General features: G+C 38.4%; 1 protein-coding gene across 1 annotated transcript in view; it reads right to left on the bottom strand.

The window, feature by feature from the left end:
• Positions 1 to 17845, bottom strand: part of LOC150092758 (low-density lipoprotein receptor-related protein 2-like) — a 599453-nt gene that overhangs the window by 60316 nt on the left and 521292 nt on the right. The window contains exon 25 of the mRNA XM_090414271.1: positions 14036 to 14193. Coding sequence (XP_090270397.1) covers positions 14036 to 14193 — 158 coding nt within the window. The remainder of the gene's footprint in view (positions 1 to 14035; positions 14194 to 17845) is intronic.

Raw genomic sequence — 17845 nt, 5'->3', positions numbered from 1 at the left:
GGATGATCTACAAAGGTTGGGCATGAGATCATGGATATTGGCTAAAGACAGACAAAACTGAAAAGTTGAGGGGGGGGGGGGGGCTATAATCCAGCAGTGGATGGAACGAGGCTAAAGAAGAAGAAATCAGCTGTCTGCATGTGACAGTGGGATCTCTCACAGTGAGTTATTTTGACTTCATGAAGGTTTAATGATGATAATAATTATGAATATGCACAGAACCGAACTGCTAGGGTTTAATCATAGGCTTTATCTGTTACAGTTTGTTGTTGTCTCTATCTATGATGTTTAACACTGGGATATTGAATTTTTTCTTATTATCAGCCTATAATCTGTGCATAAGACAGGCAGATGATAGTATCTTAGGGCATTAGTTAGCTGCAATGTCTGCAGCTTGTAGTAGTGAGTATATAGAGTATATTGGTTAGATGGATCAGAGATTAGATCACTGAATGATACCAGAAAGTTGTGTATGATGGAGCAGTGTCTCAGAAATGAAAGGTAACCAGTGGCATGCCTCAGTTCTGTTCTTGGGACTCTACTGTTTAACTTATTTGTTAATGATATTTTGTGTGAATTGATTGGAGATCTTCAAATCTTTGCAGGTGATGCAAAATTAGGTAGAATTATCAGGAATAGTGCTAATGTTAATTCTTTACAGAAAGATTTGAATATACTTTTAGCTTGGATAAATGAGTGGGGTTGCAGCTTTAATATTAATTTCAATAACCTAAATCTCATCCACTTCAAGAAGTGGATGAGATTTAGGATCTTGGAATGATGATAGACAGTGAACTGAAATTCTGAGGGCATGTCACAAGTATTGCTAAACTGAACATCGTATACCTGCTATGATAAAAAGTACATTGACATGTAAGAATAAGGAGGTGGCGGCACCTCTATATTTTGACCAATATAGAGGTGGCAGCACCTCTATATTGGTCAGACCACATATGGAATTTTATGCTCAGATTTGGTCACCTGATTTTCATTGTGATCTGGAAACATGAGAGAGGGTCCAAAGATGAATGACCAAAGTAATATGACTCTGGAGTGCTGGTCATGAAGAGTGTTTCATCCTCTGTAGTTCATATACCAACTTATTATTATTATTGTTCCAGGAAACTCCAAGGAGTCGACAGACTCATCGAGGGAGGCCTAACATCATGTCAAGAACAACTATTCAACATTCACACAGTCTCTATCATACCTTGCCTTGAACTCATTCACGGTCGTAGCACCCACAACAGACTCTGGAAGCTTATTCCACTCATTCACCACTCTCCAAGTTAAAAACCTAGCTCTAACACCCTTGTCAACCACGCTCTTGCCCAGCTTCCATGCATGGCCCCTAGTCCTCCCACCACCAGTCATATTTTCAAAAATATCTTCTGGATCAATCTTATAAAAACCCTTCAGTAATTTGAATGTCTCAATCATATCACCCCTCCTTCGCCTATCGTCCAATTTCTGCAACCCACAAATCCTCAACTTATTCTCATAAGGTTCATTCCACAGACCTGCTATCATCTTGGTCACTCGTCTCTGGACCCTCTCAACTTCCTCCCCATCACGAAGAAACCCTGGTGCCCATAACTGGGCACAGAAGTCCAGATGGGGTCTTATCAAGGCTCGATACAGAGGAACAACAACTTGTTTGTCTCTGCATGTTAAAGTATTTTTCAGAAGCCAAGTGATTTGGTGAGCTGTTTTAGTCACTTTTGCAATGTGCCCCCTAAACTTCAACTCCCTATCCACCAACACTCCCAAATCCCTGGCCTCATCAATCTCCTGCAGTACGGTTCCACCAATGCGATATACTGCTGCTATTCTTTTCACCCCAAAGTGCATAACCTTACACTTTGCCACATTAAATTGACATCCATTTTTCCTAGCCCAGTCCTCCAAACTATCCAAATCATCCTGTAAAATTTTGACATCCTGTGCACTCACAATTGCTCTACCCAACTTTGCATCATCAGCAAACAAGTGAACACTTCCTCTCAGATCCTTTCCAATATCATTGATGAACAAATTGAAAAGCAGTGGTCCAAGAACAGAGCCCTACGGCACTCCACTAGTCACAAGACGTCTTTTAGACTCCACTCCTGAATAAACCACTCTCTGGTATCTCTCCTTCAACCACCCTCCTATCCCTCTCACCAACCCTATATCTATCCCCATCTGCTCCAGTTTACTGATTAGGGTTCCATGTGGTATCCTATCAAAGGCCTTGGCAAGGTCCAGTAGTATCACTGTAAACCCATTACCCCTATCCAGTTCAGCTGTCACTGTGTTATAAAACATGAGCAAGTTACTCAGGCATGATCTACCCTTCACAAAACTATGCTGTCCCCCATACAACATCCCATTTTCATCTATCCAATCCTGTATTCTTTTCTTGACCAATTTCTCCAAGACCTTGACAATGATTCCTGATATGCTAATCGGTCGGTAATTTACAACAGCAGTCTTGGAACCACCTTTATGCAGTGGAACTATTTTCTCCTCTTTCCACCCGCTCAGGACTAACCCCGAGACTCAAATTAAACAAAATGGTCAAGGGTACTGACAATTCTTTAGCTGCTTCTCGTACAACACGAGCTGGTATACCATCTAATCCCACAGATGTATTGACATTGAGGTTATGCAATAGACTACTCACCTCCACTTCATTCACCACAATTCCCGTATAATCTACTGGTTTATTCTTTTCTGCAATGTCACCACCTGGATGATATATTCTTGCAAAGTGCTCACTCAGTAACTCAACTATCTCAACTGATTCAGTTACCTCCCTACCATCGGCATTCTTTAAAATCATTCTGCCATGTACATTTTTCCTTTTACTTGCTACATATCTAAAAAACTGTTTAAGATTCTCTTTAGCCTGCATGGCCAATGTTCTTTCGTAATCCTTTTTTGCTTTTCTTACCACACTCGTCACCCTTCTGGCCTGCGCTTTATACCGTTCATGTGCCTGCCGGTCACCTTTCTCCTTAAATTCCCTCCATAGTTGTTTCTTTTTTTGCAGCTCAATCTTAATGGTGTTATTCATCCATTTAACCCCTACTTGATTTATTATTCGGACTCTAGGTATACAGTCAGCCATTGCTTCCTGCAAGCACTTCTTAACTACCTCCCATGCACTATCAACTTCTAGTCCTTGCAGTTGTACATGCCATGGCACTGAACCAATCAAACTCCTAAGCTTGTCATACTTTCCGGCCCAATAATTCCACATGTACCCTGTCTTAATTGAAAATTCTACACCTTTAGCCACCTCCCAAGTCAAGACCCTATGATCACTCTCACCAATTGGTGGCAATGTGGTCATATTTGTTACAGCCAAATCCTCAGATGTAATTACTAGGTCAAGCACTCTCTGACCCCTAGTATTTTCCATTACATGCTGTCGCAGATAGTTATCCCTTAATAACCGCATAAAATCCAATTCCTTCCTCCCGTGTGTGTGTCCTCTCCTCACTCCAATCAATGCGACCATAGTTGAAATCTCCCATAATAATTATCCTCCTTCCACTCATTTCTTCTATTTGCTTGTGCATACTGTCACCACCATCTTTTCCATCACCTGGTCTATAGCAGCACCCAATTGTATATTTAGTTCTGCTAGCCACAATCTCACACCAAATGGCCTCAAATGTGGTCTTTTCTCTATCCTGCAATTCAACTTCTGTTCTCCTTGGCTGTAGCTCATCAGCTATCATCAACAATACTCCTCCCCCCATTTTATTCTCTCTGTCATTCCTGAACATACTATACCCATCACATTCAATCCCACTGGCTATATCATCTACAGTCAGCCATGTCTCACTAATACCAATAACCTGTGGTCTGGAAGTGCCAACCATGGCCAAAAACTCTTCCTTCTTGTTCCTAATACTCCTAGTATTAGTGTACATGAATTTAAGACCCCTATTAGCCCCAACCCTACCTTGATGCCTTATATTAACTATCCCACTCTGATTTGTTGTCCTTATTTGCTCTGGCATATTATATTCATTCTTACATTCAACTGCCTCCCTAAGGACTGTATATCTACTCCCCCCACCCTTAACAAATCTAGTTTCCCTGAATTGGCACATCCACTACATTCAGCAACACTTTCTCAAGTCTTCTTACACCGTAACCATTCAAATGCAAGCCATCCATCTTATACAGATCCTTTCACCCATGAAACTCACTCCACACATCCACAAATTCCACACCACTCGTCATACATAACCCATGCATAAAGTCATTTGCAATTATGGCCCTCCTTTTAAACATTTCACTGTCATACCATGGCAAAAGACTAATCATTCTAACTCTCTCACTCTTTTCTTTTGCTACCTCAAACAATTCATTCAGGTCTTCTATCATTTCCATTTTATCTCCTTTCAAATCATTCGTACCTGCCACAACAATCATTTCTTTCACCCTTTCCTTTTGCTCTCTAATAGACTCAGTTACGTCCTTAATGGTCGCACCAGGTTGGTATGATTTTGTCAAATCCTCTACTAACACACCTCGTACTAACGAGTCTCCATACAGCACTATCCTTCATTTTGTTCATGTTCACATTCATACGTCTATTTTTCCTGTCATACCTTTTATTATTGGTTGGTTCATTCAGTCAACTTTTGTTCATGCACTCTAGCTGCTGTTTTGCCCTTTCTATCGCACCATTCAACAACGCAATCTCACTCAATGCATCTATCTCATCTTTTTTATTCTCTAAGAAATCATTAATACTATCATTCACACTTTCTATATTCACACTCTCACAATTCTCATGTACAACCTTGCCATTTCTCGTCATATCACTATTTTCTTCATTCTGAAGTTTGACAAAAATATCACACTCACAATCTGAAATACGCTACAATTCCTCATTCTCCCTACATTTTCTACACACATTCAATCCTTTATTATCTTCTAACCACACTCCGACCGCACTCTGCAAAGCGTACATTTCACAGCTAGTACACTGACTCATTTCTTTTATACTACCGTTCTTTGATAAAGATGGCGAACCATCATTACTGGCCGCCATTTTCCTTCGTACAGGTGCCATACTTATTTGCAACGTGTTTTATCAAATTATAAGTTATAACACACCAAAAACACACAAACAGACGCACTAAAATACGCGAGGCAAACAAAACTATGCAATATTAAGTAATTTTATCAACGATAACTGAAAATAATACTTATCTTATCAGGAGCTTGCACAAACACTACTCACTACGATATAACCTCGAACTCAATAATTATGTGGTAATTTATCAAACGCTTTTGCAAAGTCCAAGAATATCGCTATATGATTCTCATTATCTAACACACTTGTTAGCTTATCATAAAATGCAAGTAAATTACTAAAACAGGACCTACCCTTTACAAATCTATGCTGACCATCATAAAGAATGCTATGTCCATCAACCCAATATTATTCTATTCCTTACCAATTTCTCCAATACCTTGACCACAACTGCAGTTATACAGACTGGCTTATAGTTGGAGACTTCTGTCTTAGAACCATGCTCGTGGAGTGGTACTATTTTGCCTTCTTTCCACTCTTTAGAAACCCTATCCACTGCATGACTTTCATTAAATAACCAGGTCAAGGGCATAGCCAACTGTTGTACACATTCCTTAAGAATACATGGTGATATGTCATCCATTCCCACAGCCTTATTAACATCTAAATCAACCAAGATCTGATATGCCTCTGATTCTTTCACTTCCAATTCTCCTAATACTTGCCTCTTCTATATATTGCATGGCATCATTTACACTGGTATGATATATTGATAAAGTTCTCATTCAAAAATTGCAATATATCCTTTGCAGCTGATTTGGAGATCATCTTCATTTTCTGCAAGTAATGCAACATCATCTGCATATCCAACCAAATTTTAATTTAATAATAATAATAGTGATATCATGGCTTGGGATCTAACACAGGGAAACATCCAATGATACAATGCAGGAGATGTTAGATCTGAGAGAGAGAGAGAGAGCACTAAATGCATGTGCAGTGTACAAAACTTTTAAATGCCTGAGGCAAACTTGGTAGTATTTTATCTTTTATAAAAAATGAAATGCTATCAATTCAAGCTCCACAGCATATTCACTTACTGATGTAATTGCTACATTCCAGCAGAATCCAACAAGATATTATACTGCTCTGCTAAAAACTACTTTTGAACAGTTTGTTTAGATAGCAGAAAAATCAGAGTATTCTGCTGTGTGTTTTTGAAAAAGCTGCATCATTGAATGCAATTAAGTCAAGGTGATAGTGTATTTAGAGTCATTTGTACATATTGTCCAAAGTAATGTCTCATCTCATCTCTCATCTTCCTTATACCCTCTTTTACCTTGCGGTGTCGAGGGTCCATTGATCATCGGACCTCACTCCGTTTACAGGATAGGGTGGTCAGCCTTATGCCCCGCTGTTTCCTATGGCCTGTAGTGTTGAGTTCTCAAGGCCAGTTTGCCTGCTTTGCGGGATGAAAAACCCCAGAATAAACTGGGGAAAAAAATCCTGCTGTCCACGCCCAAGACTGGCTAACTTGGCTATGGCTGAGGAAGATCCTTCAACTCTTCACGTCAAAGTAATGTCTAGAACTGTTATTAATTATTTGATATGCAATTCAATTCAATGGAAGTTTTTGCAATGTTAAATGAAAAAATCAGTTTATTTTAAACTTCATCTATTCCAAAGTCTAGGAATATATGAAGTTCAAAATGCGCCAGAAATTATCTTATTTAAATTATCTGATAATAGTAGCTGCAATGTCTAAATGTATTCCAAGGGCAAGAAGGTTAAATAAGGTAGGCGTGAGATGGATGAATAAAGAGATTAAGCGTGTGATACAGAGAAAAAGGGCTTTGTGGTGGCAGCATAAGAGAAGTGGAAATAACCAATTTCATGAGGTCTACAAAGACCAGGCAAGGAGGGTGACTTGGTTGGTGAGGGTAGCTAAAGAGAGGTATGAACAGCAGTTAGCTAATGAAGCAAAAAAGAATCCTAAGGAGTTCTTTCGATATGTAGCCAGCAAAAGAAAGAATGATTATGGAAGGATGACATTAATTGGAGAAAATGGTATAAAGACAGCTGTTGCAGAATGTGTGGTGGAGATACTTAATGAGCAGTAATAAAGGTCTTTCAATCTTGTGAATGTGACTTCATTGAGAGATTGAGAGCAGTTGACGATGGAGAGGAGAGACTGACTGTGAGTGAGTAAGAGGTGTATGTGGAGTGGAGCAAACTAGATGTTAATAATGTTGAAAGTTTATTTTTCACTGGTCAGACTATAATAAATTTAGTTTAATCCTTTCTATCCAAGTGTGTGCAAACAAAGTTTGCGCCTGAAAGTATCTTCAGGACTGGGGTAAAGTGGTACAACACCGGGCAACTCCTTGCAAAGGAGTTGCCCGGTGTTGTACCACTTGTTGTACCACTGAGATAGGATACCAACCACTGAGGTTGGTACAACACCGGGTGTTGTACCACTGAGATAGGAGTGTTGAGCCACCAACACTCCTATCTCAGTATCTCCCATAATGCAAAACACATCACCTTGTGGATATGTATAATGTTATGCATTAAGGGCCACTACCCAGACTAGTTTTGACCTTTATTGAGGTCTCTTCAGTGGGAGCCAGGCCCAAGTGGAGATACTAGGCAGAAGCATTAGCAAGGTCATCTCTTCCAATAGGAGCTGACAAACGGTGTGTCACCTTTTTTATTAAATTACTCTGGATTTAGAGAAAGATGTTGAAAGTTTATTTTTCACTTGGTCAGACTATAATAAATTTAGTTTAATCCTTTCTATCCAAGTGTGTGCAAACAAAGTTTGTGCCTGAAAGTACCTTCAGGAGTCCTGAAGATAGTTTTAGGCACAAACTTTGTTTGCACACACACTTGGATAGAAAGGATTAAACTAAATTTATTATAGATGTTAATATGGCTGTGGGACTTTATAATATATCACCAAGTATTCTGAAGGAATGCACCATGGAGTTGATACCTGCCTTGACATAATTTTTTAATGCGAGTCTTGCACATGGTCAAGTTCCTAAGGAGTGGAAGGAGGGCAAGATTGTGCCACTTCATAAAGGAGGTGATCGAACTCAAGCATCAAACTATAATCCTATATGTGTGTGTCAGGTGTTGTGGTTAAGTTGTTGGAGAAGGTTGTGATAACCAGGATTCAGAATTGGGTGGACAACAATGGTATTATCTTTGATGGACATTATGGATTTGCTAAAGGGAGATCATGTTTTAGTAATCTACTTACTTATTACAATAAAATGACTGACAGAGGAGAAGGATACACAGTAATATACTTGGATTTCGCAAAGGCTTTTGATAGAGTACCTCATGATAAGTTGACAGTCAAACTAGAGCAGATGGGGTTGGATATTGGATTAGTACATTGGATTGGAGACTGGCTATGGGGGTATGATATCCAGGAAAAGGCAAGTCACTAGTGGAGCGTCTCAGGGGTCTGTTTTAGGGCCATTACTGTTTTACTTTTATATTAATGATATTGGTGACGATTTGGATGGAGATATTCAGTTGTTTGCAGATGATGCAAAGTTGGGACAAACCATAAAGAGTAGTGAAGAAGTCTTACAAGAAGACTTGAATAAATTGAGTGATTGGGCACGGAAATGGGGATGCGAGTTCAATGTTGCAAAATGTAAGGTTTTAAAATTTGGAAAACAAAGATGAGATGCAGAATTTATGCTTGATGAGAATATATTGTTGGAGGTAGAAGAAATAAGAGATCTGGGGGTGATAGTAGATAAGGATCTAAAATTTAGGGGACACATCGCCAAAATTGTGATGGCAACACAAAGGCCTCTGGGAATGATGCGGAGGACACTGATGTGTAGAAGTAGGGAGATACTTGTTCCATTGTATAAGGCTTTGATTAGGCCAGACATGGACTATTGTGCCGAGATTTGGTCACTGAGTTTTCAGAAGGATGAAGAGATGTTGGAAAGGGTCCAAAGGTGACTGACTAAGGTAGTTTCTGACCTCTGGAATGTCGAGTATGAGGAAAGATTAAGAAGATGTAATTTGCAGAGTTTGGTGGACAGGAGGAAGAGGGGAGAAATGGGGGTTGTTACAGGATCAATGGTGGAGAAGTTCTACAGAGAATAGTGGGAGATCAGGGGAGAACCAGAGGTCATCCCTGGAAACTGAATAAAGAGGGTGTGAGTAGGGAGTGAGAGGCAGGTTTTTTTCGTGCAGAGTTATGAATGATTGGAATGCCTTGCCTGAGAGTGTGGTGTCTGCAAGGAGTTTGAGTGTGTTTAAGACATGGTATGATGAGATGTGTGCGTGATAAAAGGACTTCCCAGATGAGTCTTTGACTCCATGAGGTCTTGGGATCCAGAATTGGTATTGGCATGAGGTCTTGGAGTCCATCCATAATAATAATAATAATAATAATAATATCTGTAGGCTTGTTTGTAGGAGGTGTGATATATTATCAGACCATGAGGCAATAAGTGCGAAGCAGATTGAAAAGATAAAAGATGCCATAAATGAAAAAAACAGGAAGGAAATGAAAGCTGCTGAAACTGAGGGAATGCAAGAATGTAAGAATGTAGAAGAGAAACTGAATAAAAGTGTTGAATGTATATGAAAGAATAGTATGACTGATGTAAATAATGAAGAGTTGGCTGCAATGAGGGAGATAGCTCGGTTGTGTGGAGTGATACATAGGGTAGAGCAAGAGCGAATGCAAAAATGTCTGGCGAGTGGATCATTTGATAACAGAAAGAAAGAAGTGCGAGATAAGAAAAATGAAAGAGAAAGAAAAATCAAGGAGCGAGTGTGAGTAAATTGTATGGCAATTTACTCATAAAAGGTGTAGTCGATGAGAGTTTGACAAAATCATACTTTCCTGGTGTGAAAATTAATGATAGTGAGGCTATTAGAGCACAACATGGTAAGATGAAAGAAGCGATCATTTTGGCTGGAACAAATGACTTAAAAGGAGAAAAGTATATGACATGAGAGAGGACATGAAAGAATTACTGGAAGTAGCAAAATAAAAAAGTGAGAGAGTTAAGATAGCGAGTCTGTTGATGCAGTGTGACATGTGACAGAGTAGAGCTGACAAGGAGGGATAAATAGCAAATGACTATGTGTAGGTTATCCAGGAGGAGCTGTGTAGAGTTTGTCTCTTGTTCACAATTTTGGCTCATTGAACTTCACAATCCATTAAAAAATATCATCATCATCCTTCTTGTAAATTCACATTATGTTATTAATTTTATTTATCCTCTTTACAAACACATCCTGAACATTCCTCCATCCATAGTCTCATTCTAACCAGTAATATTAGTTCAAATTTTGTGCTGTGGACAAAAACAAGTTTGGCAACTATTCGTTTAGATACTTTAGTAAAGCCATGGTTATAATGAGAAGCTAAATATAATTGTCGGTGCTGCTATTTTTCATATACAGTAACTTACACATATAGAATACACAGAATAATAACAATTTGTCAGAATTATTAAAATATCAAATTAAATATAAAACATACATACACATTTAAATTATACATATATACATACATACACATATACACTTAAATTCTATATTTTATTTTTATGGTGTGGGGAAGGAGTGAAATTAAGTTCTTGCAAGCTTTTTTTACACTTATCTTAATGTGATTACCAAACCAGATACTTCTTATTCATCAAGAACATATTACTGTTTATGACTGGGTTGAATTTACAAATTTACATTAAGGATATATTTTGAACAAATATATAGGTGTAGAGAGAGAAAGCAAGACACCAAGAGAGTTGTGGCATAGGCGAAGGCATGGCATATCAAGATCTGTATGATCAATTAGAAACAAAGGAAGGACAGAGAAAAATTTACCAACTAGTGAAATGTAGAAATAAAGCAGCAAAGGACATCTTACATGTGAGGCAGATCAAAGATGCTGAAGGAAGAGTATTATGGAGGGATGTGGACATAAGAAACAGATGGAGAATATACTTTGAGGGACTTTTGAATGAGGAAAATGCAAGAACTCATAGAGAAGATGGCCAGCCTTCTGAGGGGATAGTGCAGAACATCAGTAGAGTGGAAGTGACGGAGGCCATGAAGAGGATGAGGAATGGAAAATCTGTGGGCCCCCGACAGGATTCCAGTGGAGGCATGGAAGGCACTGGGGGAAGAGAGAATTGACCTGCTGTGGGACCTGTTCATGAAAGTTTGCCAACAGGAAAATATACACGAGGAATGCAGGGAGAGTACTCTTGTCCCCGTCTACAAGGGTAAAGGGGATGCACAAGACTGTAAAAATTACAGAGGAATAAAGTTGATGTCCCACACAATGAAAATCCTAGAAAGGGTTCTTGATGGAAGATTGAGGAAGTAGGTGGAGATTGCAAAGGAACAATTTGGCTTCATGACTTAGATCAACAACAGATGCTATCTTTGGGTTACGGCAGATGATGGAAAAGTTTCAAGAGAAACAATGGGAGCTACATCTGGCATTTATTGATCTGGAGAAAGCATACGATGTTTGGTCATGTGATGAGGAGGGAGGACGAATATATGGGAAGAAGGGTCATGCAGATGGATGTGCAAGGTAGGAGGAAGCGTGGGCGGCCAAAGAAGAGATGGAGGGAGCTGGTAGAAGAGGGCTTGAGGATGAAGAACTTGGATGAGGTAACATTCCAAGATAGGAGGATGTGGAGGAGACTCATCATCAACAATGACCCCACTTAAGTGGGAGAAGCTGCAGAAGAAGAAGAAGTGAATGACAAAATTGTGGTAGAAAGGGTAAGTGGTGTGTGCTGCCAATTTATAACAGTGATAAGAGTGAGCACAGTGAGCAAAAAATCATGAATGTTATGCAAGTAGAGCTGAGCAGAGAAAGTGGTGCAGTTTGTTTGGTGTGTGGAATGCATTTGAGGGCCAAATGAAATTGTATAAAAGGAGATGGACTGCATTTAAATGAATTTGGTGTAAATCAACTGAAAAGAAATGAGACTGTTGCCAGAGGAAGTGTAAAGAGTAATATGAATAAGGAATCATTGGAAGTTAGAGGTGATGTGGTAGACCAGAAGAGTGACATAGGCAAGTCCAAAATGCTTTTGAATGGAGAGGAGAGAGATGAAAATGTGAGTTGAGAATGTGACGAAAAGTTAAAAATCCTGTTCCCAATCCTTCCCAAACCAACTCCTAATTTCTCTGCACAGGAAAATGAGTAGGTCAGGAAGAACAGAGAAACAGTATAAGGAGAGGGGATTCTGGAAGCAGTAATGAACGAATGCATTACAGGGATAGTCAGTACAACCAGAAGCCCTGAGCAAGACTGGTTATAACCCAAGAAATGAATTTCTACACTTATTTATGAATGCCAGGAGTATTTATCAAACATGAGGAAGATAAAATTGTTGTGCCGATTGAGCTTCTTTGCCTAAAAATGCTGGAATAAATGAAACATTTTTTGTGAGAACAGGATGGGCAAGAAAGAAAGGAGAGGGATACTCTTGATAACATCAGGAGAATTATGTCCACACAAGGTGGAAATAGCAACAGTGGTTTTGAGTATCTGAGGCAGTATGGTGTGGGACTATAAGGCCAGTTTTTATAATCACTGGCCTTGTAGTTCCACACACATTCATTCCTCACGTAAGTTCTCATCTGACTGGTTACAACCCAAGTAATCACCTCACTGTCACTCTCACGAAGTGGAGCAAGATTAGACACTGTTCACAATCACATCCTTTCGTGATATTATCAGATCTAAGACTCTCAACCCTATTACATATTACCTAAGATAGTTGTTACTCAACAACTCAAGAAATATATTCTCTTTATTCCATGATGCCTATTTATGTGTCAATCATTATTGATTCCATCAATAATGATTGGAATCTTCATTGTAATTAGCCAAAACACTAAACTGGCTATATACAAGACAGTATTCAAGACAATTTTAACTTGTGGATCTGAGTGTTGGGTCAGAAATAAAACAGCTGATATCAAAGATTGGAGACCACAAACACGAGAGTTCTGAGAAAAAATAGGGGAGTGAACAGATGGTATCAGCAACAGAATCATCAAAAATTAAGATATTAGGAAGGAACTTGACATTGTTAGTATTAAGGAATGTGTGAGCAGTTCTAATCACAGATGGTATGGCACTTCTAACTTCATAAATTCATCTAGATTTTAGATTACTTCTAAGTCTTTTCCTACCATCTTCACATGAAACACTTGTTTTTCTAATCTCTCCTCTCCCATTATTTTAAGTGACAAGATTAGCAAAATAGGTGTTTGATGTGAAGATCACAGGAAAAAAGACCCAGAGGCAACCCAAGATCTAGTTGGATCGATGTAGTGGGAAATGTCTAACTGTATCAGTAAGATCTGAGAATATTGGAGTGTTGACAAGCGATATACTTTAGAGGGAAATTGTTGACAAGAGATTAATAATAATGTCAACCATACAGCATTATTATAATATCCTATATATGTCTCTTGAAGATACATATTGAGAAACTGATGATGATGATATACTTGAATAACTGTAATCTAAATGTTAACTTTAACTGAACTTAGATATGCAACTATTCTTGTTTTTCTTTTTAATTCTACATCTAGAATTTTTTTTTCCAGAGTTTAGCTTGGTTGGCCGAGTGGTTAGTGTATCCGCTCTCCAGCCAAAAGGCTGTAGGTTCGAATCCAAGCATGGGTGTTTGTGATTGTCTGTGAAAATAATAGTGATGATGATGGTGGACAGTAGATGGCGTTGGTGTAGATCAGATGGTTTATGGATGAGGTTGAGTGGTGGAGACGGAGAGTTGTAGAGTAGGTACCCTCCCTCAATGAGTCTTAGGACTCCCTGGAGGTGTCAAATAATAATAATAATAATTATTATTATTATTCTTAGATTTATATAACTTTTTATTGAGCACATATTTTTATTAAGCCTTCTTTCATTGATTCATTTCATGATGAATGCATGTAAAAATATCTGACCTGTGATTCTGTCCAAAAGAGGAGTCCCAGCATGATATCATAGTCCATACTCCTCAGGCTAGTCAGATTTCTCTGTATTACTAGATGCTCAGAATGTGATTTTAAAACTAAAGATTTTATTTGATCTGGAAGAAGCAATAGCAGAGATGGCTGCTCACCTGCCAACAAAAGCTACAAATGTAATACAATGCATACTGTGTCACCACAATACAATCAAAAGACTAAGTAACAAAAATTTATAAGTATACCTTTATCTTTCATTCTATATCTTATAAAAATAGCCTATACAGCATAAGTTATACTAACAATATAAACAGGTACTATCAAAAAAAAAATAATAAAAATAAAAAATACTGCAAAAGCACAAACACATTTTTTTTTTTTTGCTGAGTTGGATATACAGTTGGCACTCTTAGCAAACTTGTGGGGACCAAATAGTTTTTATAATGAATAATCTGCTATAGTGAAGTTCCTTTTGAATAGCATTATGCCTACAGAGCTTGCCTGGGGATTTTTGGTTGTTGGCTATAGTGGATATCTTTACTGTGGTGAAAGGCCAATAACGGTCTACTTTTAAAATGATTAAGAAGGTTTAATTGCAATGCACCATATTTACAAAGGAACAAGCCATGAGGTGGAACTAATTTCAATGCTTGTTTTAGTTAAATTAAGGACAGTATGAGTATATAAATAAAATTTTTGTATACAGCATAATAATTAAATATATATATACACTATCTACCAATAATTGCCTGGACACTTCGGCAATGTATAATTGATATCAGCAACTGAACCCTAATATCGGGTATGTAAACCTTTAGCTTTGATTGCCTACTGCACTCTTCAAGGGAGGTTTTCCACCAATGTGCAGCAGACATCAGGTGGAATTTATCTCCATTCCTCCATCACAGCAGCACTGTGTTCAGCAACAGATTGAGAACATGCTGTTATGGATCTCAATTGCCACTCCAATTTGTCCCAGAGGTGTTCGATGGGGGTTGAGATCAGGACTCTGACCAAGTCAGGGCAGTCGTTTAACACCCATCTCTTCATACCATTCCATAACAGCTGCAGCTTTGTGGCATGGGGCATTGTCATCTTGATAGTAACACAGGTTCATTTCATAAAAGCTCCACAGTGTAGGCAGCACCTGATTATCCAGAATATTAAGGCACTGAGCTACCTTCATGGAACTACGGACAATGACCAGTAGTCCCAATCCAAACCAGCTGAATGCACCACGCACCATTACTGCTCCACCACCAAACTTTACTGTGGGTACAACACACTGTGGTAACAAGTGTTCATCAGGCTGCCTCCGCACCCTGCCATCAGACTGGAAACAGGTGAACCTTGGTTCATTGCTCCAGAGGCCGTTTTCCACTGGTCAATTGTCCAGTTCACATGCTCTTTGCACCGGGCCAGATGAGCCACCTTGTTCAATGTTGTGATATTTGGCTTGTGTGCCACTGCTCTTTCATGGAAACCCAGTAAATAAAGTTCTTTTCATAAAGTATTAGTGCTCACCACGGCGTTACTGTTGCTCTGGAACTCATTATGGATGGTCTGTGCTAATTGTAGTCAGTTTTTGCATGCCATCTGTTTTAACATCCTCCTGTCCATGTCAGTCATTTTCAGCAGCTGCTCTGGGTGTTTTCCTGCACTAGTGATGCCAGAACTTCTCCATTTGTTGATGATATTACCAACCATTGATTTTGGGTGTTCCAGTTGAGTGGCAATGGCAAGTATAGATATGCCACCAATGTGAAAGCCCACAATGACCTCTCTAAGTCACTGGTTCACATTGTGTTGCCATACAACATGTATTCAACTGCTATGCTGAAATACTGCTTCATACTATTTGTACACTGGTTTTTATGTCATTAACAAACATGAAATGTTCCATAACTTCAAATAACAGGGGTGTCCAGACAATTATTGGTAGATAGTATAGATAGTATATATATGCCAGCCTGGTTGGCTGAGTGGTTAGCATATCCACTCTCCAGCCAAAAGGCTGCAGGTTCGAATCCCATCGTGAGCATGGATGTTTGAGATTGTCTGTTTGTCTGTGGTGGTCGACAGTAGATGGCTTTGGTGTAGATGATGAAGGTATTTGCGATACTGGAGTGGTGGAGACGAAGAGGTGTAGAGTAGATGCCCTCCCTTGGTTAGGCTTTGGACTCCCTGGAGGTGTTACGTAATAATAATATATAAAGATGGAAAATTAAAGAAATGCAAAGAAAGAGATTCATAATCAACAAGATAAAAATATTTGCAATGCTTGTTTAATAGAGCTGTTCGTTCTGCTGAAGGGAGGAAATTAAGTGCTGTCAATATAATGCTTTATTTAAACCAGTGTTTCTCAAAGTGTGGTACGCGTACCCCTGGGAGTATGTGAAAGGTCTTCAGGGGGAGGGTACATGGCAATTTTCAGCTATGTATCATTAACGCATGGAATCATTATATTTCTCAACAAATAGTGCAATTAGAGACAACTGGGATAAAAACGGCACTAACTAACTAAGGAATCACATCTCCACTCTAACAGAAACTGCTGTATAGACTCAAGCAAAACCATATGTTTCCGGTGCAAAATATGGTTTTGCTTGACACCACCCCATCGTGAACGTGTTAAAACAAAGAAATATATAGTGAATGTGTTTCAGATATTATGGAATTCGGTCAAAGAGAATTAGTATTTCAACTGAACTGTTTAAATGCTAATTTGTCTTTGGTTCATGCGATCTTTTGTTAATACCACACCAATCATATGCACTTCTTCATAGCTGCTCTACGTATCTCAAGTTTTGTAAATTACTGATAATTTTTGCTTGAAATAATGGGAAAGAAGATGAAGCTATTTAAGTAGATGACTTTGACAATGCACACAAGGAAACTGTTCTCGATGCCTAAAGTAGCAATATCGAGTAGGAGCTTCTTGGTAAGGCACACCATTTGCAGTTTTTTTTCTGAAAACTTTAGTTACCGAAAATCCCTGCATACATTTAGAACCACGATTTTTTAGCTTTCATTTTGGGAAAAAAGTGCGAGTTATATTTGAGTAAATACGGTAAATTTTTTTAGCTTTTAAATTCTTAAGTATGGATCACTGGATTTATAAAACCCACAAAAGAGAGTAAATACAAGTAACTGTAAGCAACAAGAAAACGTTGATATTGCATCTGGATCAAATGAAATTGATAAGGGTGTGTCGTCTGACATCTCTAGAGAACAAGCTAGGAAGAAGATGAAAAATCTTCGTAAGTATGATATGAATTATGGATTTTCATGGACGGGAAATGAAGAGGAGGCTATTCCAAATTTTGTTCTATTAAAAATAAATCATATTTTGTGTTTACATGAACATATAAATTCAAATAACATAGACAATTACAATGAAATATGCTTTATTTATTTATTATTTGATAAGGGGGATACTTGGTAATAATGAAAATTTAAGAAGGGGTATGCAGATATCTGAAGTTTGAGAAACACTGATTTAAACTAAAGAGGACAACTCAACTACATAAACCAACTCTCTTATGTTGACAAACATTTCCATTTATCAACCAGTGCACTCTTATGAACTGTTATAATACTGATTCAGATTTAGTGTTAAATGCTCTTCTTAAATAGCAGTGAGAAAAAGTGGGAGAACGAAAGCAACCTTCAGCATATAATTGTATTTATCATATTAAGCAATACTAAATCAAAGAGTTGCACTAGTAGATGATACCCTCAATGCTTAACTTGAAAGTTTAACTGCTACGATCGAGTTAACTCGAGCGCAGAAAAAAATGGCGACCT

Source organism: Typopeltis vanoorti, chromosome 25 (genome assembly GCF_054136105.1).
Source record: "Typopeltis vanoorti isolate ZY-2024b chromosome 25, IOZ_Tvanoo_1.0, whole genome shotgun sequence".
In the NCBI taxonomy this organism is placed as follows: Eukaryota; Metazoa; Arthropoda; class Arachnida; order Uropygi; family Thelyphonidae; genus Typopeltis; species Typopeltis vanoorti.
The sequence above is the reverse complement of the archived record's forward strand: the minus strand, read 5'-3'. Positions and strand labels throughout refer to the sequence as shown.